We start from the raw sequence: 18203 nt of genomic DNA, 5'->3' as shown, positions 1-18203 counted from the left end.
ACCCCTGCAGTTACTCAGCATCCTGCATCTTGCTCTTTCTCCCAGAGCCCCTTAAAGCCTCCACCTTTCTTCCATTTCTTAGTTCCATAGCACACACAGAGCTCACAGGCCATGCTCTCGAGCCTATGCAAAACAGCTTTGCAGCATTCACACAGGAACTACCTGCCACGAGGAGTCTGCTGCTGATCTCCTTCCTATTTGCAAGTCAGCCAGGCAGGCTCCGAAATGACTTCTGTTTGATTTTTTTTCTCTCTGTCTTCTCTTGGCTGGAGTTATGCTAGACTCATTTGAAAAGTTCAGAGTAAAGTGTGATTGAGAGCCAGTCAGCCAGTCAGCTGATGAAAAATACATTTTCCAAAGGAAAAAAGGCTAAATGTGTGGCTTTGAGGAGGTGTTTGTGCTTCGTCTCTTCTTCCCAAGTGACATGACATCTCTGTCTCATTTAAAACTCTTCTCATGGAGCTGCAGAGAAGGAAAAAGCGACTTTGAAGTGGTGTCTACATTGTCATCTGCTTCAGTTGACTCTCCATGGTATCAGCACATTGAGCAATTGATATTGCAGCACAACAAAGCAGAGGTCTAGCACCATTTTGGATATTTTTGATAAGATGTTTTGGCTTTAATAACAGGGTGAACTCTATTATTTACAGGTTATTTCAGGCTAAACTGGAGAGATGTGTAAAAAAAATGCAAGTTTGTCCAGGCTATTCTGGTAGAAGAATTGTCTCTTTTTTGCTTTGTAATTACAAACAACTTGTTTAGAAAGGCCTGTAACCAATTCCAGCTTTGCTCATCCTGTGATGCACAGAACTTTTCAGTTCATACTTCTTGCTCTGAACATGTCATCAACAAGAGCATCATCTTTCTATTTGGCATATTAAAAAGGTCTTTTGGTGTTTTTGTTTGAAGTAAGGAACCTGAAAGCATGGGGCACTTGGTAGCAGAGTGCTGTTGAACTAGTAGGGCTATTGTAATCACAGAGCAGCTGCACTGACAGTACTGTTTTCATGACAAGGAAAATGAAGTCTTTGTGAAGTAGTGTAGAAGGCTGTCAGATCTGGAAAACAGCTCTGTGAGTCTGTCTGCAGGCACATCAGCTGGAACCAGCTGGGATTACAGGTCATGAATTGGAAAAATAAAATATTTTCCAGGACAGATTTTGTAAAAATGGGCTGTATTTTACTCCTGATAAAGGCTACATTCTGTTGTGCAGCGATTGGCTTGATATACTAGTAGATAGTTGTCTCCTGTTCTGTTCAGTGAGTGTAAGTGAAGTTATTAAAAAAAACCTCAAACCCAGACAAAATCGTGTTTACCCTTTTAACCAAATCAGTTGACAATTAGATGGCTGTTTTTCTGATTGTGAGCTGAAACATTTTTACACTTTCTGGACTCAGTTCTGAGCACAGCATCTGATGAGACATGTCTCTCTACTATAAAACTTGTTTCACAGTAAGGTGAACCCTCTACTCTGGTTAATGTCTGGCCTTCTGTTGAAAAAGTAGGATTCCTGCACTTCTTGGTGATGTCTTGTGTTGCTGGCATGCAGATCAGGAGCTGGGAGCCAGTTAGATAAATAAACATTGCCCAGTTCTGCTGCACTCCTTGCACAGTGTCCTTGCATTTTGAGAAATCACTTTATTCCCCCAATAATTTATTAGTATTTCTGTAACTTCACCCTTTTAACCTTCTTACCTACCTGTGATACTAAATATAAGATACTGTTTACTGACTCTCCAGGTATCTGTACACTTGCATCTATGTATATGTGATATATTGCATTTACATGATTGCTGCACAGACATTAATCTTAGATGTATGGAATATGTTCTGTGTGAAAATAATTAAATGCTTGAGTGCTGGCACCTTGGTGTTGCTGTTGCTGAAGCAAACACTAACAATAATGAAGAGGATTTTTTGGTCCAGAATGCTCAGTACAGCATGTATCTTGAAGTGTTTCATCTTATAAGCAGGAAATATCTTCTTCTTAAGTCTTAAATTCCTTCATACATTTACTCTGCCATAATGATAGATGATGTCTAGGATTAGATTTACTCTCCTTGGCATCAGAAATTGGCATGAACCTGTCAAAAGCTTCTGCTGCTATTCTGAGATGTCTAGATACTTCAGTCTAAAGCTAAGTTATTTCTTCCTGAAAATGTTCAGAGTTGATTCACTAGATGACTTTTAAGTTTGTTTATCTCCTTTTAATAGTTATATTTTCTTGAGTAAACATTGCTGATTTTCAGTCCTTGTAACCTACTTGGAGGGATGAGTTTCTTTTATTCTGCAAGAAAGAGGCAGAAAAGACATATTTGTATTTATTGATACATGATACCTTGTACTATGTATACTTACTCTGATACAAAAATTGTCCTCTTCCTCTTTTATTTTCCCCTCAGGCAGAAAACCTTCTACTTGATTCAGATATGAACATTAAAATTGCAGACTTTGGCTTTAGTAACGAGTTCACGGTTGGTAATAAACTGGACACGTTTTGTGGCAGCCCGCCTTACGCCGCTCCTGAACTCTTCCAAGGAAAGAAATACGATGGCCCCGAAGTGGATGTGTGGAGCCTTGGGGTGATTTTGTACACACTAGTGAGCGGATCACTGCCATTTGATGGTCAGAATCTAAAGGTACAGTTATAACATGAAAGCTTAGCTTCTGCTGGCTTTAAATCTTCTATGTCATCAGGAGCTCATCTTTTAAAACTCTTATTTTACAGGAACTGAGGGAACGAGTACTGAGGGGGAAGTACCGCATTCCATTCTATATGTCCACAGACTGTGAAAATCTACTGAAGAAACTACTAGTACTGAATCCAATAAAACGAGGCAGCTTGGAAGTAAGTCATTTTGTCTTGGAAAAAAGGGAGTTTCAAATTAAGAAAGAATAAAATACAACAGTTGTTTGATATTTCTTTAATTTTCAGAATAGATATTTTCTTCCTGTTTTATGGGCTCAAAAGTCTTGTTAAAAAAAAAAAAAAGGAAATGTCCCTAAAACAGTGCAGCTTGAAAATAGAAAGTGTTAATCAATGAAAATCTAACCTTAATTGTTGCTGACTAACGACTAAATTAAGAGCATTTCAAAGTGCAAACTGTTCCCACTTGTTTCAGTCAGATAATGGAGCTAGTTCAAAATCTCTGAAAGCGGAACAAGATTGTAAATATCTTCCTGGAGTTTTTCAGAAAAACAAGACCAACAGCAGGCAGTACTGTAAGCTTTTTCAACTGACCACTTTCACGACTTCTTAAAAAGGATAGGCACAAGAAGAATACCTAGCTGATGGAAAAGAGTGTGGAGGTTTTTGTTTTAGTGCCATAATACATGTAAAGCACTAAGAACTCTGAACGATAAACTAATAATGGCTAGTTATTTCTGTTCAAGCCTTTCTTCTCCCTCTTCTGGTAGCTTTGTTTTTGAGTAGATGGGAAATTTATATATATAATAACTCCTCCCGTGTCCCTCAGGTAAAAATCTGTTTTAAGGATTTCTAATGAGTTGTGATTGTTGTTGTTAGTAAATTAGGTTTTCTTTTCATGGAATGCAGAGAATATCTGTGCACAACTTGTAAGGTGGTTAAAAGTTTCAGTGTTTTTTAAGGGGCTGTTTTGTTCAATCTTGATTTATTGGCTAGTACTTGCTGCACAGCTGATATTTAACAAATAATTGGTGTAGAGTTCTAAAAGCTCTAAAAGCTTCCTGGTTCTATTGTGTGAATTCTTTAACAGGGAGAGATTTTTTTAAATAACATCTACTTACCATAGAGATGAAAGTAGAGCAGAAGATAAATAGAATACTTCTAAAATAGTATTTGCATGAGTTAATCACTAGTGACTTTTGTTTCATCTTTTTACACATACTTGTGCAGCAGTGGATGTATTCCAGAGAATAAATCCCATTTAAGCAGCTTTTTGTTTGTAGTAGTGTGACTTATGCTTTCTGGCATGGAGGCTACCTGTGCAAGGAAGCATGCACTCACTGAGCTCTGTCTGCATGCAACTCATTCCAGGCTGATGCTGGTTTATGGCTTTTTATAAATAGTTTTAAGTTGAATAAAGTCTGTTCCTGAGAGAATAGTGAATGATGGCTTCTGCTTTACTGATATGTGCTCATTGTGTTCTGTGATTACTGTCCAAAGGACATGATGATAAGTGTGTAGTCACTTCAAAGATGACTGTTTACCTGTGTCATGTTTAGGTTTTAGGGAAGTAGTTTTTTCTTTTACTGAATTTTCCTGTGGATTTTCAGCAGTTTCTCTTCAAATTTAATTTCACTTTCATTCTAGGTATTGTAGTGTTATCCAGTTCTTGTAAAGTTCCTTCCTGTCCCTGGAGAGAGGTGTTGGATAGCAGCCTCGCTGAAAGGACAAGGCAGTCAGATTGTGTGGAAGAGAGTGAGGAAAAGCTATGTGTGACCAAGGGTCTTGAGCCAGTTCCAAAACAATGATAAGAGACATTGATCAGTATGCTAACCTGAGGGGGAGAGAGGGAGAGAGGCATCACAACATATTTTTTTAAAGCAATATTCCTGAAATCACATTTGCTGAATTAAAAAGTGTGGTATGTGGTTTGGAAAGAAATTTCTGTCTGAACACTTCTAAAAATACACATTTAGAATGAAAGTATAAATATGTTGGAAGCTTCTGAAAGTGGAAAGACAATGTCATCTTAGGTGGGGGGGATTTTTTTGTGCTTTGTCTTTTGATTATTTGCTCAGTCCCAGCCTTCTCAGTTCCCATGCATGTTTTTGGCAGACCATCCAAAATTGTTTGTCAGTGACATCAGCATCAAAGCTGAGATCCACACAGGACTAGCACCATATGGGTTAGGTTTAGCACTTGTCCTCTGGTAAGGACCAGGCAAATCTTTATTAGAATGGTTTATCTAGACTTTTTCATTGTTGCAGCCAAGAACAAACATTTTAGAAACAAAAGAATATTGATATAAACCAGTAAATCTTCGCAGGAAGAGATGGGAAAAATGTGTCAGAAAATATCTCTTAACTGTCAGGATTTCAACAAATTCCTCTTTCCCTCTCTCCCAGTCTTTATTTTTTTTGCATAATGTTGCTATGAAATTTCTCCAGAGCAAATTTATGCTTACCGAGTGTAATAAAGCAAAATAATTTTGACACAGATGAGACTTGAGCCAGACTAGATTTTTATTAGATCGTTTTCCTCAAAATTGAGGAAAAACTCATCAATAATATTTAGTTGGTTGAAATTTAGTTTGAGTTGATGTTTAAGAAGTACAGTTCGGGTCAGATTTCTAAATATTCTGACCAAGGCTGCTGCTCTTTAATCAGCTGACTGAAAGCCCAGCACAACTTACACAAATGTAGTATTGATCCTGAAATTGGATTGTTTGTGTCGCTTCAAAATGCTTAATTGTAAGAGCCTGTTTAAGAGTTGTACAATAACTCAGTGTGCCTCTGAGATCATGTATTTAAAAGACAGAAGCCAGCAGAAATGTAAATGGAAACAGTGTGGATTACATTGACCTCTAGATCCACCTACTGAAGAGACATGAAAAACTGTAAGTGGGAATTTTCAGGCTTTCTGGTTAATTCAAGAAGGATAAAGAAAGGGAGGTAGAACTTGGGCAGTGATTTGTCATCTACTTCATCGTGCTTAAACTTCAGGTTTATTTAACAGTGTCTTTAAAAAATTATGATTGCAGAGACTGCATAGTACTCTTTGGGGAGACTCTCCTGTTACTGCAAGGCTACAAATATCAAGTCTATTGCCAAGTAGACTCATGCTCTGTGTGTCAGAAATGCAGTATAGCAGTATGTGTTCACAATCCCTCCCCCTTTATCCCCTCAAAAGCCAAAAAATCAATTCCATGATAGAACAAATCTTTAAGTGATACTGTCAGCAAAATGTTAATTGGCACAAAGTTCTGCATTGTACTTGTAAGGGTACAGCTATTGGGGTCTGTAATTTGGCAGCAGCCACTACATACAAAGAATTTGGTTATATCAATGGAAAATTGAGTCTTTGGCTCTTTGTGAGAAATAACTTAATTCGGTATTTGCAAGGCATATTTGGAGCCTGCGGGAAACTTGATTTACTGGCACTTGTTTCATTCTTATGTCCGTGTAGTGACCAATATTAGCATCTGTGCCTGATGAGACATGTGTGCCTGTTGCTGTAGGAGGGAAAATTATTTTAGCTGTTTAAAGATGAATATGCCCTTAAGGAAAAATTGTGTTGGTTAGGGATTCCAGACAATCAGTCTTGAAGGCCTACAAAAAGATCCAGGTCACAACAGAAGGAAATTTTCCAAAGAAGGCAGGAGAAATTTTTGAAGTAAATAGCTGCATGGCATGGAGAGAGTTAAGAGGCATTTCTCCCTCCAGCCAAGCTTGGAAACATATTTAGGTCAAGTGCAGTGAGAAGATCCATAGGAAAAAATGACCACTTGGCATCATGATCTTGAAATTAATGACTGTAGGAAGCATCAGCACATTCCTGAATTATTCCTTAGTTTCTAAACACTTCCTTTGGTATTGTTTAAAGGAGCTCTTTATAATGATAGAGGTGATACTGTATTAGCATCTTAGGATGTTAACCAGGAGGAGCACGAGTGTCAGTCACAGGGCAAAATGAGATAAGGAGGGAGTGGAAGTGAAAGGTACAAAATGAAAGATTTTGTTTTTCAGTGGTTTTTCTGATATTTTAGGCAGGGTAATTGTATAGGGAATGGTAAATAGAAGGAATGAACATAAGGATGTGAAAGATAAAAGAAAAATAAGATTTGAGGAGAAAAGGTATGAGGGAAAGACCAGCATTCAGATTATTATGAACCTTAAATCTCTTTTCAGCGGACAATCTAGCACAAGTGTAGTGGGGTATGGGAAAGGGCATGTTGGCCTAAAGCTCTTTTCTTTTCGTAGCAAATCATGAAGGATAGGTGGATGAATGTTGGCCATGAAGAAGAAGAACTGAAGCCATATACTGAGCCTGAACCAGATTTCAATGACACCAAAAGAATAGGTAAGACTTTCAGAAGGATGTTGCATCTGGTGGACATAGGCAGTTTTATCTTGGAAGGCAAACTAAGCTCTTACGTGTTTGGCCTACAATCTCATCATACAAGTAAAATGCATTCTTTTTATTTAGATGAGAAATTCCATTACAATGGCCTCCTTATAACTGCTGTTGTGACTTCACTGAGCTGACATCAATCTCCAAGCACAGCAAAAGACAAATAAGACTACAGAATTTAACAGACTGAAGGAGACAGATTTTGTTATGAGGGCAACACTTCTTGCCTGCTGTGGTCAGAGAAAGCTACTGTTTTGGCCCAGTAACTATTCATGGTTTCTATTTGCCAGTGCTTTATTTGTTGTTGAGTAACACTGAATGTTGTATAAATTAGTTAAGAGTTGTATAATATAGTTGGGAGTTTTCAAGATGAAAATAACAATGAAAGAGAGGTCCTGTTTGTAGAATTTTCTGGTTTTGCACAGCAAAAAAGCCTCAGTGGGTTGAATTGAAGCTTAGTTACTTGTAAATTATAAGGCTGGTTTTTTTATTTTCACTGTTCTTAAGTTGTCAGTAAACCCAAACACTTATTCTGCTGATATATCTGATCTTTTTACTTTTAGACATTATGGTCACAATGGGCTTTTCAAGAGAAGAAATCCATGAATCTTTAGTAAACCAAAAGTATGACGAAGTCATGGCTACTTACCTGCTTTTAGGTAGAAAACCACCTGAAGTAAGTGCTGTTTACATTTTCTGTTTTGCCCTTTATATGTTGCTGGGATGAATGTTGTTTTTATTAATTATTTTGTAACTTTTTTTTAAAGTTGTGATTGATAACTTATGAATGTTTTTCCCTTTTTATATCTTCTTGAATATCATCTTAGTTCCCATACGAAGAAATAAATATCCAGAATGCTCATGTTTGCTTGTAAATGTGTTGAATTGCTTTTTTAAAAAGCTGGCTGTTAATCTGAAATGCCATGACTTCTAAGTGCCGAGTTTTCTTCTTGTCATATGTGTTTTCAGTTAAAATCTGAAGTAGTTTATAGCAATTATTTTTCTGGCTACTCAGATATGGCATCCTTTATTTCTCAGAAATGTGCTCATCCTTTCTCATTCATGTACTGTTTGATCATATATTGAATTATTCAATAAGCTATTGCATTGTAGTCATTAATAAATTCATGGCAGAAAATCTTGTGATTGTTTTGGAACTAGAAAGATCTGTACAGATTTTGGGACCACATGGATTTTTTCAAGAAATCAGAGACCAAGGCTTTCTTTTTGAAGGAGTTTTTTCCCTGCTGCTTCATTGGCTTTTCTTCAGTTCCAAGAAAGTGTAGATCTGATATGTACATCCTTGAGTGCATTTTCTCACATCTCTGAGCCAGAATTCCCTTGTGAAGGCAGAGCATGGAGGGAATCTGTCTAAAATAATTTTGGCTCAAATTGCTTGGAAGAGAGTATTTGCCTTTTCTTCTGTTCTTACATAGAACTTACACTTCTTAAATATGAACAAATCAGTGGCTGAGTTACAGACCTTATAAAGATGTTTTGAAAGCCATAAAGAATCCTTTAGTCAGTACTTGCTTTTTTAGTCCTTCTGACTCAGTCCAATGCATTTTAAAATTGTTCTGGAGCTATGAATGCTCTTAGGCTTTAAAATAAAAAAGGCAGGGAAAGCCATTCTGTACTTCAGTTTTAAAATAGCACCGTTTTTGTTTCTGTCAAGATTCTTCTAATTTTGTTTTGAGCACTCATTAGCTATGTAGCTTTAGCTATGTCTTTTTAAAGCACATTAAACACAGATGAAGTGATAAAATTAATCTTGAAGAATATTCATCTCTGGATAAAATGTTAAATTTTAAAAAAGGACCTTTGATTGGAACTTTTTGATTTATAATGTTATAAAAGCACCAGCAGTGTTGAATTTCATTTATGCTTTGAAAACCTATTTTCCTTTTAGTTTGAAGCAGGTGATTCCTTGTCCACCAGCAACTTGGGTCAAAGGTCTCGTCCCAGCAGCGACCTCAACAACAGCTCGGTGCAGTCCCCCGCTCACCTGAAGGTCCAGCGGAGCATCTCCACCAACCAGAAACAGCGGCGGTTCAGCGACCACGGTGGGGATGGCGTTCCAAAAAGTGATGTTACAGACACAGCTTGGTGGCAATGGGCAGGGTTTTGTGAGCCTGGCAGGGCCCCCACTCTGTGCATTTGTTGTGCAGCTCATCATGATGTGTCTCTGTATGAAGCTTTCCGTGGTAAATCTGGATCCCTGCACCTCAGAGATTTAATTCTTTGGACTTGTTCCTTGGTTGACTCACTGAATGAGACACTGAGGGTGTTTTCTGTTTAGAAACTAATGGCAGTTTTGCTGTGGATAACCCCAAGGGCAGCAAACCAATTATTTTATCATTACATTTGGCTGTGGGGCAAAATTGTTTGTTTCCAAGAGACAACAATTTTACCAAGTATCCAGGAAACATTTTCAGGTGAAAATGCTTCTATCAAAAAGGAATACATATTTAAAATGTTAAATGAAAGATGATTATTTTTCCTCACCTGTCAAATTGAGATAAATATTTCTAAACTAAACTTTTCTCTGCCTAGTTTACATTTTCGTTTTCTGCATTTTTGTAGGCTGATATAGTTTTATTTCAAAGGGATGTAAAAGTCTACTGATGGAGGAGTTTTCCCAAAACATTTTAAAGAATTATGAGGGGAAAAGAATTGTAATATTTTCCAAGTATAAACCTGCTTGTAAACAAAGTAGGCCTAGGATTTTCAGGGGAAAATAATATTTCATAGTATTTAGAGGAAAAAGTATGCAGTAAAAAGTACTTTAAAAAATTGTGATAAGTATAATTAAATTCCTTTTTTCATCATATTGTACAAATTGCATGGATTTTAAATAAGAATTTAAATGCTCTTCTAGGTTTTACATATTGATGGGAAATGGGAAGTAATTCTGAACTGCAAATTGGAAGTGAAGAGGGAGTGGGTGAAAAGAACACAGGCTGTCACAGCTCGATTTAGTAGGTTGGTCTGTGTACCGAGTTTGCCGTCAGAGTTGTTCAAATGCTTTTTTTGGACTCGGGGAATTATATTTAGACTACTTTGGCCAAGAAAAATGCAGTGATTATTTTTAGATATTTATTAATTCTATTTTTATTTGGCAGTTGGCCCCTCAATTCCTCCTGCTGTGTCATACACAAAAAGGTCTCAGGCAAACAGTGTGGAAAGTGAACAGAAAGAAGACTGGGACAAGGATGTTTCACGTAAACTTGGCAGCACTACAGTGGGATCCAAAGGAGAGATGGCTGCAAGTCCTCTTGTGGGTCCAGAAAGAAAGAAGTCAAGTGCAGTTACCAGTGTGAGTTGGGTGTGCTTTGGCTTGTTATATTTATTTTTGCCTATTTAAACAAAATGTGTAGCACAAGATTGCTATAGACATAATGGGTACTGAATAAGCCACTAAGTCTATTTCTGGTAACTTTTACTGGCAGACAGAAATAGGTTACAGTAGATGCCTTTTAAAATAAAGCTTTCATTTCCCCCAACTTTATTTTTTCTAACAGTAACATAACAGTAAATATGAGAATGTCTGCACTTGGGCAAACTTCAGTTTCTGTCAAGAAAAGTACTAGATATTTAAGGCAAGAAGTAAGAATGGAGCCAATATGGAGGGCTCTTTTTCTGGTGTCTAATGCTTGTCTAACTACAAGGAAGTCAAGGGACCTCTAATCAGATGAAATCTCTGAATCAATCTTACATAATACAATATTACTAACTTTCTCTGTAAATTTGGCTATTTGAGTCTCTGAAAACACTTCATTTTGGACTTCAGAAATGGAGTGAGATGAGGGGAGACAACTTGTTCCCTTGTGTGTGTGCCTGCTGATATGATTTACAACCAGATTGTTGTATTAAGGAACTGAACTAGCAAATTAATAATTTCTTAATGCTTCTGTTACAATATTCACAGTTCTGTAAACTATCATATTACTGCCTCAAACACCTTTTATGTCTCTTCTAATGTGAAAGCATCTACTTTGCCTTTTGGTAATTCCTATGCAGTAGGATTGGTGTTTAGGATTCACAGTGAAAAAATACTGCATGGTGTTTAAACAGCTACTTAGGAGCAAGAGTTCATGTGGGGAGAAAAAATATGCATGAGTCACGATTTAAGTATACTTCGTGCTATTTAGGACACATGGTCTATTTAGTACAAAGACTCTTGCCATCTTTTAGTACAGTAGACTGGCAGCAGGAATTCTCATTGTCCTTTGGGATTCTGTCTGCTAGCATCTTGGATATTCTGGAAAGATGATGTGCATTTCTATAGAATTTTCTGACAGCAAAATAAATGCTGAAGTTCATCTAACTCCTAATGTTTTGCTGTCTGTGTCTGCAATACATCTGCACATGCTCTAATTTTTTTTTTTTTTTTTAATTTTAAATAGGGTTGTTGTCTCTCCACCCCCGCAGAAGTCTTTGAAATTATGGCTGTGTGGATTGCATGTAGGAACTTTGAGTCTTCTAAGATTAGATTTTGTATCTGAGCTTTCCCAAAACTATATTGCCCCAAAGCTGATTAGTCATGTGTGGTACAAGCTGATATGTCACAAGCATCTCTCTGCTTTGTGAGAACTAATTAAATGGAGTATCTTTACTATGAAGAATGAGAAATTGATTTACTTGCTAATGGCAACTTCAATACTTGTGCATTTTTAGCTCTGTTTCTATTCTGGGGACTTTGAAAGGCTTTGTGATGGGCATGATTAGGGAATATTAGTGTCTGATACTACAATAGTAGTTCAAGGTTGAGCAGCTTGCACAGATAGTGAATATTTTTGTTTAAAACTCAAATATTTAAAATGAAAAAAGGTAATGTGGATAATTTAAAAATATTTTTGTGTAACTTTGTGAATAACATGATGTTCAGAATGGCAAGATTTCTTCAAAACATATTTATCACCCTCAGGCATATTTGTGTAACTCAGGAGAGTTTAATTTCAGAAACAATTACTGCATTGGTTAATCTTCCTTACCATTAGGCCTTAAAACAGTTTATTGAGTGGTCTCTGTGGGGTCATATTAATGCTGAGAAACTGTAGATGATGGAGACCTAAGCACAGTAAATTTTGCAGAGTTCATGGTGTCCTACAGTACCTGAGTCTAGGATATTTGAAATCTTTTGCCACCAGGCATCAGAATGTAATGTTAGCACAGTGCAGTCTCTCCCACCTCAAACACAGTATTTAGTGTATTAAAAAGTGGCAATTGTATGTCATGTACTAAAGCTAAGCCTTCAGCACCTAACCTGTGCTTGGTAGGGATGTAGAGTATGTTTGTGCTTATTTTATGAAGTCTATCCAAGCTGAAATTAGTAACAGAAAGAAATACCATCAGTATTTTTGCAACAAGACATATTTGCCATGTTATCTGCATCATAATTTCTGGGTTGACTGACATAGATTGATAGTATTTCCATTTTCCTCTTGAAAGCTCTTTTGACAGGGGCAACAAACTGGAGCCCTTGTTGGAAAATTATGCTGTGCAGGAAAGCCTTTCAGCCAACCATAGGTGTGTTCTCTGGGATCCCAGTTTGATCCCAGGGACAAATAATACAGGAACACAGTATGTGGGAATTGTGTAATAACACTTAGTAAAGCGTGTCAGCAAAATTAAACTTCCTTGTACTTTCTCAGTGTATGCTCAATGGTGCAGTAATGAGATGGTGAATGAGCTATTGGGAAAAACAGCTGATGATATAAATGATTTGTGTTGACAGATTGACTTAGTACATTTGAAAGCATTAACAATGTACATAAGTGGCTGAAGCGTTGTTTTGATTTGCTTCTTCCAATGCTTAGATTTTTGTACAACATGAAAGCATTTCATTTAACTTTAGTCTTAATTCTCTTCTAGAATAATGTGTTTTCTGGTAGTGGAATGACAAGGAGGAACACTTATGTTTGTGAACGTTCTTCAGATCGCTATTCTGCAATACAGAATGGGAAGGACAACAGGTATTGTTCAACTTTCCTTGTTTATTAGTTTGGGTACAAGAACTGAGGCACAGAAGAAGCAGCTTATGCAAAATACCATTATGAATCACAGTGTGAAATGCATAAAGTCCAGGTGTATGTTTTCATCTTCCACTGCTGCTTCTTTGTGGTGATTTTTTAAGCTAAATGTGTCAGTCAGCCTTTGCTTCTTTTTATGGGATCACACTGATTGCTGAGGGTTGTCTTGCGACACAGGATTGAAGTAACTGTGCTAACAACTAATTGCTAAGTGGGCAGTTGTGCTCTGGAGAGCTTCAGATGGATTACTCTGACAGTGTAGCCTGATCCTTTTTCATTTCTCCCCAGCCACTCAAAAAGCTGAAATGGTTAAAATTTGTTGATTGTTTTTAATATAAGTTTTTGGCCAGAACAGTATTTTCATAGTGATGGTAACCAGTTTGTACCTACTTGTGGGATGACAATGAAGCTCAGTTTAGTATGTTTTGTTAAGTAGTATTGGGTTTAACACTGCCCATGAGTCTTTTAAAAAATCTTTTCTTCATCTCTGGTGTTGTTTAACCCGTGTACTTGACTGAAAAATAAAATACTGGCTTTAATGGAGAGTAATAAAAACTGGATTTTTATTTTTTTTTTAAGATTCAAATAACAATTCTTACTCTGATGCTTTTCAAGCTATTCAAATACAACATGAACAAAAAAAAATGTGGCACAAAATAGCATAGTCTAGTAGTTTTCTTTTGTTTTCTGTTACAGTGTTTGAATTTTTTAATGACGCGTAAAATTTATGCATCATTAAAATGAGAGACGAGAAGTACAGGGTTGTTCATTTATAGTGAAATGATGAGCCGTGGAACACGTAAAAGACAACTATTTAATTAAACACTTTAAATTAGTTTTATGCTTTATCATGTACTTCGTTAATTTCATTTTAATTTCAAATTATAGGATGGGTGCTTTCAAAAGTGTTTTCCCAAATTTTTGTGTATAGTTTCAAATATTTGAACAAAGGTTAGTAACAATCCTTTTTTGAAAAAAAGCAGGTAACAGATGATTTTAGATAGAGGGTTATAATATCAAATACGATGTTTTTGTCTGCTCTGACAAAGATATTTTTCTTTCAAGAGATTTAATACATAAAACACTATGAAGAGAAGGGATTCTTTTCAACGTTTTTCATTTTTACAGTTGATTTTTTTTATAGTATTGAAAGATTCTTAGTCCCTGTTCCTTTCATGAGTGCAGTGAAAATTGTGCTCAATTCTTTGAGCATATTCTGAAAAATTAGAAATAATATTCTTTTGAGTTGTAGTATTTGCCTTTCCTACAAGATGTTGTGTTGCAGTTGAATTTAGATTTGGTGCAGCTGAATGTCTTGTGTCATCGAATTATTCATCTGAAGTCTTCACCTCTTTGCTACAGATATTATTTAGCTGTGGGACTCCAGTTGCTAATACATTATTAATGCAATTTCACTTATGCTTGTAGAGGCAAAGCTGTATTTTGCCTTAATTCGGCTTTTGTTTTAAAAATTAATGGCACAATAGTTTTGCCACTACTTCCATCTTTCTTGCCACTTAAGGAAGGAGAAATAAAAGTGATGATAGAAGGAACTGTACTTTGAAGGGGTTGACTCAGCCCAGCAGTGTCTGGAGGACAAATTGGTCCTTTAAAAACCAATCACTTCCAAGTGATAATGTGACAGCAGTTCCAAATACTTCATGTTTTAGATGTTTGTTTTACCTGCAAATAAGTGTATTCACGAAAGGAGAGTCTATTTAATCAATCTGTTTAAGTCTTTGTGAATTTCTTTTTCGTTTTTTTTTTTATGTCCTTGTATTCGTTGTAGTCTTTCTTCATTACTTTGAATAATGAGTGTGCAAGCTTTAATCTTGGGAGAAATGAAAAGGCCTAACTTAATATATTTGGAGAATTCATTTATGGATGAACATAATTTTCTTAGAATGCTGTATTCTTTACTTCAGCTGACTAAGGTGGCCTGGTCACTCAGTCTTCTGTTTAATTAAGCAACACTGCTGAGTTCTAAACGAAGAAATGAGTTCATTTTCTCCCTTTTTTTAATAAGGGGTTTTACACTAACCTTTCTTTTCCCTTGTCATTTGTCCATCCCTGCTGCCTTGCTACCTTGGAAAAGCCTGACAGAAATGTCTGCAAGCAGCACATCCTCTGCAGGCTCTGCAGTGGCCTCTGTCTCCACACGCCCTCGGCATCAAAAGTCTATGTCTGCCTCTGGTCACCCTATCAAAGTCACACTGCCAACCATCAAAGATGGTACTGAAGCTTACCGACCAAGGTAACAGATTGATGGGAGTGTCTTTATTGCTGTGCACTTCGGAAATGCTCGTTCAGTTTGTGACAGACCTCAAATGTGCCACCTTGCGTTCTGGTTTTAAACAGGAGCTTGCTCGAGTATTGTGGGTATTACAGATGATTTAAAGATGATTTTGTTCGTGGCACACTTTGCAGTTAAAGAAGTTCCTTGACTGCCTCCCTCTGGAAACTTCTAGAAAAGTTAAAAATTTGAGTACTTTAGCTGGGACTGTACAACACGAGCCACCATAAATTGAAATGAAATAGTGGAATGTTAACTTCTCTGATTTGTAGGTTGCTAAGCTCAATGTCTAAAAGCACACGGTATAGTTCTTACTATTAACTGCCTGAATAGCTTTATACACTTCTTTCTGTCAGGTTATGACTTCAGAAATATCCATAAAGTTTTTTGGGAGTGCTTGTGTTAAGGGTATTAATGAACACATTTCTCTGGAAGAGAGCTGGGGACACTTTCAGATCATGCTACAGACTTCTCTACATTTTTCCTTTTGTCCTATTATCTGTGTATACTTTTTTAACAGCTCTTAATACTTGAGATAGAAATAATCAAGAGATATTTTCATTGTAAAATCAAACAGAGTATGAATCCTAAAAGGAAATCAGTAGCACACTCAGATTTTAAAAAGAATCAAAAGCGGGGTTTCTTTCCCATCTTTGAGAAACAGTTGTCATGTAGGAGGGCTTTCAGCCTGGTCTTCTCGTTATTTATGCTTGTGTTTTCCCAGCAGTGCAACTCAAAGAGTGCCTGCTGCCTCCCCATCTGCTCATAGCATTAGCACCACCACTCCCGACCGGACGCGCTTTCCCCGGGGCAGCTCCAGCCGCAGCACGTTCCACGGGGAGCAGCTGCGGGAGCGGCGCAACGCCACCTACAACGGCCCGCCCGCATCGCCCTCCCACGAGACCGGCGCCTTCGCGCACGCCAGGAGGGGCACGTCCACGGGCATCATCAGCAAGATCACCTCCAAGTTCGTTCGCAGGTTGGTACCTCGAGTTTCAGGAGGAAAAAAAACAGAATTGTAAAAGCCCAGCCTGTAAACAGCGCTTTAATTGACAATTTCCGGTTTAACTCTAAAGTAAATATAAATGTAGTTAGAACGCTGTTTGGTTCGTGTGTTCTTTCCAGAATCTGCCTCCTTTCACTTCTGTGTGTATATTCTCACCATTGTTTGACCCGGTATGCTGCTTCTTTATCTTCAAGGAGCAAGAGAACGCTGCTCAAAAAGGGCTTTTGCTCCTGTTTCACAGCTGTGATACAATTAAATTCATTTAAATACTGAAAGGAGTGACTTCAAAATGAGTCATTGTTTCATGTTAACAATATTTTACTTTTTAAATTGGATGCAGTTTGTTGCAAGGGCTATATTTGCAATCATTTTATTGCTGTGCTTAAAAGGAGTACGCATTCACAAGTTATTTCAAGTAATTGTAAAATCTGTGAATAAATGAGAAGTCAGAAGCAGGCAGAAGTCTGGAAGTGTGAAAATAAGAGTATTTCAGTATGATACAGCCTGTTTTATTATGTCACCAGCTTCTTCAAATATAAGTTCAGATTTCTGAAAGAAGAAAACCCACACATCCTGGATCTGCATTCATTCCTGGGATGATGCTATCAGTAATAATCCTGTGAGGAGAGGTGATGAGAGAGGTTTTTGAATACACTGCTCAAGATGAAGTGACTGTTGACTTAGCAGTCACAAGAGCTTTCCCAAAAGGGGACTTAATTTTCAGTTTGCCTCTTTCTACCAGATCTGTCTATTAATTCTCAAGCCTGTTTATGGATGTGTCCATAATGCATTATTCTCAGTTTTACAACACAATCACATCCTGGAAATCTCTTTCCCTTCCTGATCAGGCTGTTGCACACTGAATTCTACCATTTGTGTGCAGGTTCAAAAAGATAAATGAAAAGTTTGGTTATGCTCGTAGTTGCAAATTTATACGTAAAATATAATGAATTACATAAGGTGGTTCTACAAGGGAAGAGAAGAGAGCTGGAAATGCAGTGATGTTCCTCACAAAATTGATTTCACCTGGTGAGCTGGTAGTGCATCTGCATGTGTCTAAGTAATACCTCCTATGAAGACCTAAAAAGAAAAAACTGTATGAATTGTTTTCTTTTTCCAGAAACCTGAACATACAGGATTGTGATCCTCCATTATTGGTATCTCCAGCAATTATATTGTTGCAAGGAGAGAATTGTTCTCTGATTATAAAGAGAAAAAAAGTATTACAGCAAAGCTAGTCAACTGTTGTCAGTGTAGATTTCTAAATGGGAAGAAAGGTATTTTCTGTTGAGTAACTAATCAATTTCAAGAGTACAGGCTGCTTTTTTGTGTAATAGCTCCTTGATTTTTGGAAAGTAATATTATTTTGACTTTGTTTTTAAGAGGTAGATCAAAAAAATAATACTTTCATTATCTTAAAATATTAAAATAATATTTTAAACTAAATACTAAATTGATGTATTTTAAATTTATCTTTATTATAGAAGATTTTATACAGTTTCCTAATATGCTTTATAATGTTAAAAGTATATTTTGTCAGGCCCTGTAAGGTGTGTGTTTGTTCTGTTAGTGGTGATGGTGGGGTGCTTTGTTGTGTTTTTAGATTTTTTTTTTTTTAATTTGGGCTGTTTAAGATTTAATGGCTGGAATTACATGGGTGGAGGTCCAGGAGGTTATTTTTTTGCTGTTCTTTGAGTTGGATCACATAACTTTTAACTTCTGTACTGTTCAGGAAATAATGGTTTAAAGCATACTTTGACTAGAAGGTGTCATGAAAGACTTTTTATACTAACTTTTGACAAGGGTAAATGCCTT

General features: G+C 36.9%; 1 protein-coding gene across 5 annotated transcripts in view; it reads left to right on the top strand.

The window, feature by feature from the left end:
* Window positions 1–18203, top strand: part of MARK1 (microtubule affinity regulating kinase 1) — a 57272-nt gene that overhangs the window by 33999 nt on the left and 5070 nt on the right. For 3 of the 5 annotated variants that reach the window (XM_088161154.1, XM_014892245.2, XM_014892247.2), the window contains 9 exons: window positions 2403–2639; window positions 2729–2848; window positions 6907–7006; window positions 7621–7733; window positions 8967–9120; window positions 10180–10373; window positions 12932–13032; window positions 15185–15343; window positions 16107–16361. In XM_088161154.1, the coding sequence (XP_088017280.1) occupies window positions 2403–2639; window positions 2729–2848; window positions 6907–7006; window positions 7621–7733; window positions 8967–9120; window positions 10180–10373; window positions 12932–13032; window positions 15185–15343; window positions 16107–16361 (1433 nt within the window). The remainder of the gene's footprint in view (window positions 1–2402; window positions 2640–2728; window positions 2849–6906; window positions 7007–7620; window positions 7734–8966; window positions 9121–10179; window positions 10374–12931; window positions 13033–15184; window positions 15344–16106; window positions 16362–18203) is intronic. The other 2 variants (XM_088161156.1, XM_014892246.2) reach the window with 1 other exon arrangement.

Source organism: Sturnus vulgaris, chromosome 3 (genome assembly GCF_052056855.1).
Source record: "Sturnus vulgaris isolate bStuVul1 chromosome 3, bStuVul1.hap1, whole genome shotgun sequence".
Taxonomy (NCBI): Eukaryota; Metazoa; Chordata; class Aves; order Passeriformes; family Sturnidae; genus Sturnus; species Sturnus vulgaris.
The sequence above is the reverse complement of the archived record's forward strand: the minus strand, read 5'-3'. Positions and strand labels throughout refer to the sequence as shown.